The 12,028-nt window shown below is 36.4% G+C and overlaps 1 protein-coding gene across 2 annotated transcripts in view; it reads right to left on the bottom strand.

Annotated features, from left to right (window-relative positions):
* Window positions 1–397: 397 nt before the first annotated feature.
* The window catches only part of GPAM (glycerol-3-phosphate acyltransferase, mitochondrial), a 35,353-nt gene continuing 23,722 nt past the window's right edge, over window positions 398–12,028 (bottom strand). Inside the window, exons 18-21 of one of the 2 annotated variants that reach the window (XM_058188426.1) lie at window positions 9,544–9,684; window positions 8,557–8,746; window positions 8,383–8,441; window positions 398–6,998 (exon numbers count right to left, since the gene is read on the bottom strand). In XM_058188426.1, the coding sequence (XP_058044409.1) occupies window positions 6,882–6,998; window positions 8,383–8,441; window positions 8,557–8,746; window positions 9,544–9,684 (507 nt within the window). In that variant the 3' untranslated portion in view covers window positions 398–6,881. The remainder of the gene's footprint in view (window positions 6,999–8,382; window positions 8,442–8,556; window positions 8,747–9,543; window positions 9,685–12,028) is intronic. The other variant, XM_058188428.1, reaches the window with a different exon arrangement.

Genomic DNA, 12,028 nt, shown 5'->3' with positions numbered 1-12,028 from the left:
TCGTATCTTTTCCTTTGCAGAATAGAACAACAATAGCAGACTCAGGTATCACATCTACATTAAACAAGACAGATAAGCTGCCTAGCAAGCAATATTTCTATTTTAACATTTTCCTAGCTTCATAATTTATACTTGCAATCAATGATTTTCAATATTGTCACCATATTTGTAACTTCTTTAATCATTTTATAGACACAAATATTTCTTTTAAATTCAATCTTTGATATATCGCCATCATTCTCATATCTTTTTCTGAAATATTTCCTATAGCATCCTCACTTTAATTTTATCTCAAATTATTATATTAGATTCATATTTTATTCCATTTACTCTTCTCGAGGCTCCAATTATAGCCCTTTCCACCCATTGCCAAAATATTGTTTTTATTTCTATCAAAATTTATTTATTTATTTATTTATTTATTTATTTATTTATTTGTTCGCACTTTTATACCGCCCTATCTCCCTAGGGACTCAGGGCAGTTTACAGCCAAGTAAAACATATATATATACAGAATAAAACAACAATTTAAAAAACTTATTAAATAGGCCGAATATTTAAAATAGAAATAAATAAAACCCCATTAAAACCAGATTTAAAATTTAAAAAATTCTAGTCCAGTCCTGCGTAAATAAATAGATGTGTCTTAAGCTCGCGGCGGAAGGTTCTAAGGTCAGGAAGTTGATGAAGTCCTGGGGGAAGCTTGTTCCAGAGGGTGGGGCCCCCCACAGAAAAGGCCCTTCCCCTGGGTGTCGCCAGTCGGCACTGCCTAGCCGACGGCACCCTGAGGAGTCCCTCTCTGTGAGAGCGCACGGGTCGGTGAGAGGCAATCGGTGGCAGCAGACGGTCCCATAAGTAGCCCGGCCCTATGCCATGGAACGCTTTAAAGATAATTACCAGAACCTTGAAGCGCACCCGGAAGGCCACAGGCAGCCAGTGCAGTCTGCGCAGGAGAGGTGTTACATGGGAGCCACGAGGGGCTCCCTCTACCACCCGCGCAGCCGCATTCTGAACTACCTGGAGTCTCCGGGTGCTCCTCAAGGGGAGCCCCATGTAGGGAGCATTGCAGTAATCCAGACGAGACGTCACGAGAGCGTGAGTGACCGTGCATAGGGCATCCTGGTCTAGAAAGGGGCGCAACTGGCGAACCAGGCGAACCTGGTAGAAAGCTCTCCTGGAGACGGCCGTCAAATGGTCTTCAAAAGACAGCCGTTCATCCAGGAGGATGCCCAAGTTGCGCACCCTCTCCATCGGGGCCAATGACTCGCCCCCAACAGTCAGCCGCGGTCGCAGCTGACTGTACCGGGATGCCGGCATCCACAGCCACTCTGTCTTGGAGGGATTGAGCTTGAGCCTGTTTCTCCCCATCCAGACCCGTACAGCTTCCAGACACCGGGACAGCACTTCGATAGCTTCATTGGGATGGCCCGGTGTGGAAAAGTACAGCTGAGTATCATCAGCGTACAGCTGGTACCTCACACCAAAGCCACTGATGATCTCACCCAGCGGCTTCATATAGATGTTGAACAGGAGGGGCGAGAGAATCGACCCCTGTGGCACCCCACGTGAGGCCGACCTCTGCCCCCCTGTCAACACCGTCTGCGACCGATCGGAGAGATAGGAGGAGAACCACCGATAAACGGTGCCTCCCACCCCCAATCCCTCCAACCGGTGCAGCAGGATACCATGGTCGATGGTATCGAAAGCCGCTGAGAGGTCTAATAGGACCAAGGCAGAGGAACAACCCCTATCCCTGGCCCTCCAGAGATCATCAACCAACGCAACCAAAGCCGTCTCAGTGCTGTATCCGGGCCGGAAGCCGGACTGGAACGGGTCTAGATAGACAGTTTCATCCAGGTGCCGGGAAATTGACATGCCACCACACTCTCTACAACCTTCGCCGCGAAGCAAAGGTTGGAGACCGGACGATAATTATCTAAGACAGCTGGGTCCAGGGAAGGCTTCTTGAGGAGGGGCCTCACCACTGCCTCTTTCAAGGCGGCCGGAAAGACCCCCTCCAACAAAGAAGCATTCGTACTTTGCTGGATGGGCAATATAAAACATACCTCACCCAGCCTAATGTAGCCTGCATATAAGCATAGTTTTCAATATTCAACATTTTCAATATTATGCAATTTTTGAGGCTTCCCAGAATAAAAGTTCCAGTGTAATAATGTTACTACCGTATTTCTTTCAATGAGAAACTGAACATAATCCTGTTTAATAGAATGGCGTTATGGGACAAATTGCATTTCACAATGACTAAAGAATTTTTTAAATTTGACTTCCAATGACTTTGTAGAATGCTAGATATTTACATAGAAGCCTAGCAGTACATCTACTATCAATAAAAATTAAGCTTGACACATACATAGTCAGTAATAGTGTTTTCATTACTGCTTAAGTCTCTCTTTTCCAATTAATTATAACTTGATGGATGTAGCCAAAGGCTTCGAAATCCGTTATTGATGAACAATCACTTTTCCTGTTGGAACAGAAAGGAGAAAATTATGGTTTATGCTTAATCACAGGGCATTTCAGGGCAATAGAATTAACTAAGCAGTCTTTCACTCAAATATTTTCTCATGGCTTATATGTGAACATGATACACACAAACGTAATGTAAGAATCATCCAAAAATAGCCTGGTGAAAAGACGCAAGGAATTTTTCCACAGCAAGCTACTTACAATTTTTGTATGACATTCCAAAACTTGGATGCATCTTCAAATGTTTTGTAAAAGGAATTATATAATATAAAGCTCAATCTGGGCATTAATTTCATCCTAAATAAGAACTGACCTTTAAAATAGGAGTATTATTATTTGTTTGCTTTTCCATGTTAGAATCACTGGACTGACAATATCAATCTCCTTAATATAAATCAGAGGAAACCTTGTAATCATCTCATTCGTCTTGCTCAAAACTTGGATTCCATACCCTATAGAAGTGACTATCCACTTTCTGTTTGAAAACCTCCAGGAGAATAGTGGGCCAGTTTCTTCCCCAGAAGTATATAGCCATACTTCAGTTGAACCATTAAGTCTATTTTCAACATGCTGACCAAACTGAAGGCCAAAGTTCTGTTCAAACCGGTCTTCTTTCTATACCTACACTGAAAAGGTGTCATGTTTCACTAAACTTTAAGTTTCTTACTTTTGGTGTGACTTAAGACTAATTAATGAATTAATTATTGTTCAATTACCAAACTAATTCATGAACTACCATCTAAACTAATTCATTGGCTTAAGATAGACAAATTAGTGCTAAATTGGTCAGAGAAGCTCTACTCCTAGACAGATGGAAAGCAGTTCAAATAGGATCTGCTATTACACCATATTGTCAGCAATGACCTTAATCTGCCCTAAATTCGTGGCAATTTAGGATTTATATACAGGTAATCCTCAATTTACGACCACAATTAAGCCCAAAATTTCTGTTGCTGAGACATTTGTTAAGTGAGTTTTGCCCCATTTTACAATCTTTCTTGCCACAGTTTTTAAGTTAGTAACACAATTGTTAAATGATTGTGGATTCCTCATTGACTTTGCTTGTCAGAAGGACCCAAAAGTGGATCACCTGACCCCAGGACACTGCAACCATCATAAATATGAGTCAGTTGCTAAGTGTCTGAATTTTGATCATGTGACCATGGGGTGCTGCGAGAGTCATGTGTAAAAAACAGTCATAAGTCACTTTTTTTAGGAGTGCTGTAACTTTGAATGGTCACTAAGTGAATTGTTGTAAGTTGAATATCAACTATCACTGAGCACTGTTGTAGAAAGCATAGTGTCTTTAGATAGACCAATGCTTTCCTACTGTAAAAGAGTGAAATGTGATTAACTATTTAGTGAATGGTATTTTTTGTGCCTGCAGAGCAATTTCTCCAACAGATTGTGCCTGCAGAGCAATTTCTCCAACAGATTATCATCAGCTGTCTCAAGCTTAGACAAGATACAGAAAACATCAGGAACTGGTAGGAAGCACTCATATTTTTTCTGCTCTCTAAAGACTTAGTCACATTACACCAAAACAGTTTCAATTATTTATTAAAATACAATGACTGTGCAGCTGTGCTTCTTACATAAGAGACAAAAGGAATGTTAAAGGGAAAAAGTAATATTAAAAAATTTTTTGAGGCTTTATCAGGTTTCACAAATAGAAATAAATATCTATTGTTGTTATTGTTATTGTTGTTTTGCAATTCTACCCCAACCCTTTATTTATGAAAATATAATGTCAATGTTATTTTTTGGCTAAATTATGTTTACTTAAGAATATATTAGTGTTGTTAAAAATTGTGTAATCTTAGAACATCATTGGAGACCTGAAAAGTAACTTTATTCATTCTACACAACAAACAAATATACATAGAATGTTGTCCTTCAGATTACCATATTATTTTCAGTAAATTGTCAACATAGGCATTTCAGTATCTATTTTGGATGTTCTAGAACCAGAATTAGGAGCCATACATTTTTTTAAGGATTGAAAAATGCAGATTCTGTCTTAGAAGAGGAACATGAGGTTTGAAAATAATACCCTACAAAAGCAGCATTCTATTTAGCAGCTTTCCAGTAAAGAGCCATGTACTTTAACTTCATGGAAAAGCCAAGCTAGGTGCATGCTACATCCATGCCACAGATATCTGCCCATGAACAACATTCCCAGATTGACTTTTCTGCACATGCAAAATCTCGGCTTATGACACTTAAACCCTATTTTTATATTCAGTAGTTACAATACATTGTATATCTCTTCAATTCAAATGAACACTAAAGAACATTTTAATAATGTTAATAAGTTATCTTCATGAAATGACAACTAGCAATTATTTTCTATTGTCCAAACTAATTCCTAGCCCCTCATTTTTTTAAATTAGACACATTTTAATTAAAATGTGCAAAATGTCATTTATAATATATTGCTTGGCTCTCTTTTATTAATACACTATCTTAATTCTATTAATACAATGGATGTTTACTGAACTACAGTGAAACTACAGGAAGTTATTTATTTACAACCACCTATTATCTGACCTTAATTGGAAGCCATCATCAGTCTTTAGAAATTGCTATTCAGAATACATTCAGGTTTAATGAACAGTTCAAACAAGCAACAATGGATTTTAATTGCCCCACATAGCTTTAGAACAATTTAGAACAATTTCATTTCAGCTGCTATCCTGCCATAAAAACAACAAATTAAGTCAGGTTTCCTCACTATTGCTGTTTATCGATCAGATGCAACTTTGGTTCAAATATTTATCTTAATATGTTTTAAAGCACCTGTTTTATGGTAACAAATGTGCATAGTTGTTCCCATCATTCAGAACTGCAGGATAATACTGAAAAGCATTATGTAAAATGTTTTAATTCATATATACATTTATAGAAAATCCAAGCTTCAAAAATGCAGAATAAACTAAGAATTGTGTGGTAGCCCCAAATAAAAACTGTCCAGAAGCTCTGAATCCGAGTGACAGTGGATTGCTAGTAATATTCAGGCATGGATTTAAAAAAAAAAAAAAAAAAAGCAAACATGGATTATCATAATCGAACTATTTCTCAAGTCCAGATAAGAAATGAAAAAAAAATGAAGTTGAGAAATACTTTTAACACTGCAGTGGCGAAGTTTCCTCAAGGGATAAGGCAACAAGTTCTCTCTTAAAAATAAATGCCTTATTATTGCTTTTCCTGATATACCGTGTATGCGCCCGTAGAGCTCATTTTGTAATCCAGTTTAGAAGTTATTGCCTTCTATAAGATTACCAAGAATAAGTCGCTTGCAATTTATGTTCTCATCATAACCTTAGAGTTCAAATCAGTCATGTTTCAGCAGTATGGCTTGTAAAACTTTATGATAGCAAAGCATTTTCCATCCAAAATCAATTTATTAGGATATTTCATCAATTTACAGAGCTTAGGCCAGATGTCTATGGAGATTCTCAATCATCCAGGTCATGGTTGCCCCAAAAGGGCTTTTCCAAAAGGCAACTGGACTTTCTTGGTTTTTCCTTGAAAACATTTTGCTCCTCATTCAAGAAGCTTCTTCAGTTCTTCAGAAGTCAGCTGCCTTTTGGAAAAGCACCACAGGGATAGCTTAAGCCAGACTTACATCTGAGTTCCAAGTGCTTTGAAGGAAAACATGGTACTAAAATTTAAATGCTCATCAGGAAAAGCTTTTAGAACTTTGGGGGACAAATTTGTGCCATCTATTTCTTTAATGCACCAATTTAATGAATTTTGAATTCTTATACGTTAGAAAGATTGATACATTTTTATACTCATATTTTGCTGCTTCGATCACACTTTGTGCAGGCTGTTTGCTGTTTAACTAATTTTAATGAAATCCTGGTGACTACTTTGCTATTTTTGCTTACTATGTTACCATACTATTAGTAGAACAAAATATTATATGCCCTTTCCCAACCCCTCCCATTCAATTTTTTTCTAAAAACCATTCATTTACAGTACTGAATACAATGAAGTAGTTATGCTGACAGAGCTTTTGCAAAGTTCACATAGTAATCCAAATTATTTTATGCAGTTCAAATCTGGCAGATAGGTGCATTTGTCGGTCGTTAGTTTTGAAGTACATGTAGTACTTTGCAATGTAGAAACTGTAATACTTGATACAGATTTATGGAAAAACTCAGGGGTTTGTGCAAACATTGACTGAACATGTTGGATGATAGCAATGTGTTTGAATTCTAAATATTGTAGTTCCATATGTGCATATGTAAGAAGGCACTTGTCTTCTTATGGCTTGGGTCAGATAAGGCCTTGCCAAAAATGGCACTACTGATACTATGGAAGCAAAACCAAACCCTGAAGCTTTGCATCACATTGTCCAAGTCTACTAGGAGAAGTTGAGAGATATTCTAAAGTACAACAAAACTCAGAATAAATTCCAATAGTTTTTGCCGATTACAATGAGGTAGAAAAGTACTGCTTAGTTCCAAAATGTTCTCTCTTTTCTGTTTTGTCTCCTTAAATACCTGCAAGAGAAGCAGATTTTCCACAATAACTTCTAGGCACATTGCATATTTGTTAACAATCATAGAATGCATTAATTCTATATAGGTAACATAGACAACCAATGATTTTGGAAAACTAAACACTTTGTTCAGTTTTAGTGCCAAAATATCAGGTCTTGTCAAAGTAAATCCGATAACTGTGATCTGCTCTTAGCCTTGCAAATGAGGGAAAAGATATGTGTCCCAGGATAATGTTGCAGGATCCAATCTGAGTCCATCACTGGGACCAAAGGTTTATCCTTCCAAGCTTTTGAGTTATACTGGAGCCCATCATCGGGGAACTCTGTCTCTCCAGAATAGGTCATATTCTGGAATAGGAGTATAACATTCTGGAGAGAGAAGATCCCTGACATTGAGCTCCAGCACAAGTCCCAAAGCTTGGAAGAATAAACCTTTGGTCCTGGTGATCGACGCTAATTGGATCCTGTTCTTCCTGATTGAAATAGCAAAAGAAGTTGTAATCTGAGACAATATTGGATAAACAAATCCTTATTTTAACACAGTTATCAAAGTATGTTACATTTAGCTTATACATTTTATCATCAAAAAAAATCATTTTTTTTATCCTGTTAGATTAATTGCTGAGTATTTTCCAAATACATGGCCACTTAATCTAACAAATATATTCAGAGACACAGTAATAATTTGACATAGTATAATTTAGATAATTTGGCTTAATTTCTTGAATTACCAGAGTCCAGAGGTTGGAACATGATGCTCACAGTAACATATGTCTACAGGCTTTAAAATTAATTTAAAAAAATAAAATGGACAAAGTGTTACAAGATCATCACATTTAATGAGATGTTAGTTTTCCTGCATGAGCTCTCTAGACAGTAGGTGCTCCTATGCAAGATCATGCAAGAGCTCATGAACTTTTCAAACTTCTCAAACGTTGCCAAAATTTGGGATGGTTTATTTTAGGGGAATCCATACTACCTGAAAATTTTGCTGCCCTTTGATATTTTGATCATTTTATACCAGGAGTGTCAAACTCATGGCGTCACGTTGTTGTCACATGATGCATCATGACTTTTTTCCCTTCACCAACCCGGGGTGAGAGTGGCCAGCATTGATGCATCTAACCAGCGGGATGTGAGTTTGACACCCCTGGTTTATACTGTAATCTCAGATTAAAAATGAAGACATTAGAAAACTAAGCAACAAATATTGGATGTTTTTTTGTGTTTCCATTTTGCATTTTATTCTTGATAAAACTATATAAACTATACACACACACTAAACAACAAATATGTAAAGTTGATCACATACATTATATTACATGCTAAGGACTAATGTTTAGGTTTGGTATAATTATTATGAAGCAATAAGTATCTAGACTTACCCCCATGTCTTTAAACACTTTAATTGAATTTTTTGCAAGACAATAGGTGGCACTCTCAGCTGTGAATATAACGGTAATATTGTATTGTTAATTTATAGATTTAAAAAGCCAATCTAAAACAATATAATTAAATCATAAATCCAATACTTCTCCAGAAATATCTATTTGACATACCGTACACTGCAACATTCTTTTCTGTTCTTGATATTAAGTATTTGTGTAATTTTTGAAGACACTCTGTTTCCCTGACAGGTCCACTGAAATTATGGATGAAGATGGCAGCTGAACTATATGCCTCCAGTAATGGCCCTAGCAGCTTCTGCAGGAAGGAGATATATTGCTGGTGTTCCTGTGTCTGGCTCACCTAGTAAGAAAAGCAGAATAATAAAAACAACAATCACTAAGAGGATAATGCAATAATAATGCTAAGTCCACACACTAAAATCCAGACATTATCAGATTGCAGATTGCAGGACGGCAATAAATTATTTATTAGGGAATAAATTATGGCTGGTCTTAGGTGGTTAACTATTGTTTAAAATTAGAGAAAATCAACTAAAACTCCATTACTGCTTTACTGTGTGTGGGATTGTTTTTTTTTTATTATTATTGTTCATCCAGAACAATTGTAGCATTGTTAGAAGTTGTAATTCAGCAACACATGGCAATCACAGTATCTCAAAATCTGCTGAAAAGAAATCTGGGCTTATTTCTTAGAAACAATCTCAGTTGTCTTAAATAAGAACCAAAATTAATTGTTCCAGAGATATTGTTTTCCAATAAAAAAGCTCAAAGTCAGTCTGATAGCTATATGTTTTCAAATTGAAAACTTCTGAACAGCTGTGAATGTGAAAAACCCTTAAGAGTAGCTCCTACAAGTTGAAATAAACACTTAGCAGAGAATGTGGTAACTGATATTATTTATAGTGTGTCACAGTTTAAGAGAAAAATTGTATAAAATTATGTATGACAATACAAACATATGACACTATGAAAATATAAATTTGTATATTTGTATTTTTTATTTATTTTTTCATTTCTTGTACTTTTTTCTTCCTTTTTTCTTTTAATCCATTTATGCTATGTAAAAATTACACACACACATACACAGAGAGAGAGAGAGAGAAACAAAGGAGTTGGTCGTACAAATTTACTTAGTACCTTCAAGTAGCAATCCCGTTGTTCTTCACCAAAGTCACTGTCTTCATCCTCCTCATCACTTCTCCAAGACAATGGTTCTGGAATACTCTTTTCCCAGTTTTGCTCTGTAAGGCTAGAACTAATATCCTCCTGTTCTTCCTGCTTAGAATAGAAAAATAGAACTGTAAGAATCATGGGGGTTTTTTTCATTGTGAATACTGCTTTTGATTCTAGGGCAGTGGTGGTGAACCTTTTACTCACTGATTGCCGAACAGATAGTGGTACGGCAAATGTGCAGCTTCTCCCTGTGCATTGAGCATGCAATTGCACCATTTGCGCATGCCCACGGCTTTCATGAGCCCTGTGTGCCAAACACACCATGTGCGCATGCCCGTGACTTTCACACGCACAATCACACCATCTGCACGTGTGTGGTTTTCGTGCATGCAATGCACACGCATAAACACTATTCTTGCACGCATGCACAAATGTGCATACATGCACAGGAGAGCTCCAAAGACCAGCTGGGTTCCCTGAATTACATGCATGCACACTGAAGGCCCAAACACCAGCTGGGGCATACGCGCATGCACAGCTGCAGGTGAGTTGGGCGACAGCTCATGTGCCCAAAAAGATGGCTCTGTGTGCCACCTTGGGCACGCGTGCCATAGGTTCGCTATGGTTCTAGAGCAACCACCAAAGTTTTTCTGTAGTCATTTCAGGCGTTAGCAAAGGAAGATCCAACTATTCACTTCCAAAGAAATGTGTCTCATTTATAAACCAAAAATGCTAGATTAACAATGCACAATTAAAGACAAAGAATGGCTTGCATTATTGTCACTATTAAGGTTTACACTGAAAATAAGGACACTTCCCTTAAAATTAAGGGAAGGTTACCTATCATTGGAAACATCAGTTTGCAGAAAGTCCCTGCCACTGAATTTCATAGAAATGGAACCAATTCAACTTTATTACTATAGAAACATTCTTCTAGTTAGTATATTTCATGTGTTAGGTTATAAAAATGCCTGAAGCATTTTCAGACTTTTCAAAATTCCATAACTTTAAATGATTTCCTCTATAGCAATTTGCACAAATATAAACATTAGTGTTTGAGTTTCTTAGTTTGACAGTTTCATCTTCTGAAGAATTCTGTACTGCACTCACAGGAATGCTTTAAATTTGAACCTATATAATTAATACTTGGAATACGGAACACAGACTTCATATAAGCTGTTCTTTTAACTTTATCCAGGTTAATTGTTTTTGGCTAAGCGTTTTATCCTTTCCCAAAATTAATTTAGTTGCTTCTAGTGTGCTGACTAACTACATTTTTATTACTGTACTGTTGGTTGTCTTATTAGGTCATAAATTAATCTATCTATCTGTACACAGAAAGAAACATATATGCATGCATACACATAGTTAATCTAATATATAATAATATTTCTTCATTTTGAAAGTATAATTAAATACAGCTTGGGAAAAAAAAGAAAATGGTACCTATGTGGAAGTTATTGAGGTCTCTTTAAGAATAGGTATTTTAAAAAATCAGCAAGATACAAAACTATATTCAGTTCCAAATTTCATCTAAACTAGGAATATTGGTAGATAATGTTCTGAGGCTGAATAAAAATATGAATCTTAGAAGATGCTGAGAAGGTTCATCAGGCAGTCATCAGTATATACGCTATGAAAACAAAAATAATCTTCCCCCTGTTTCAGCGCTTGCTTACTGACCAAGCATTTGGAGAGAAAGAGGTCTTTCAACAGAATCTAACAGTGCCACCAAAAATTATGTCATTCATAAAGTTGTCTTGCTAAATAACTGTAGTTGATGCCACAGGAAGGGAAAGAAAATCTTTAATGTTTAACCTTTATGTTTAACAAATTCTCCTTCATGCAAAATATAATTTCTAGTTTTTCTTCTATCAGTATAAGGATAGTGTCCTTAAACTAATTTCTAGAAAATTTGACTGCTTTAATCTAAATGATTAATGTCGGTAGTAATAATGAAGTTATTAACGTTTTTCGTTATGCATGCTGAAGTTAATGATTAAATGATTGCATAAATAAAAATATGCAATGCAACAATTCAGCCAATAATGAAAAAGCAAATGTCTGATTTCAACTCCTGAGTTTAAAAGAACTGAGTCAGACAAGCATGTTGGAAAAAAAAAGAAAATGGTACCTATGTGGAAGTTATTGAGGTCTCTTTAAGAATAGGTATTTTAAAAAATCAGCAAGATACAAAACTATATTCAGTTCCAAATTTCATCTAAACTAGGAATATTGGTAGATAATGTTCTGAGGCTGAATAAAAATATGAATCTTAGAAGATGCTGAGAAGGTTCATCAGGCAGTCATCAGTATATACGCTATGAAAACAAAAATAATCTTCCACCTGTTTCAGCGCTTGCTTACTGACCAAGCATTTGGAGAGAAAGAGGTCTTTCAACAGAATCTAACAGTGCCACCAAAAATTATGTCATTCATAAAGTTGTCT

Source organism: Ahaetulla prasina, chromosome 6 (assembly GCF_028640845.1).
Source record: "Ahaetulla prasina isolate Xishuangbanna chromosome 6, ASM2864084v1, whole genome shotgun sequence".
NCBI lineage: Eukaryota > Metazoa > Chordata > Lepidosauria > Squamata > Colubridae > Ahaetulla > Ahaetulla prasina.
Note: the sequence above shows the minus strand (reverse complement) of the source record. Positions and strands in the feature narration are given on the sequence as shown.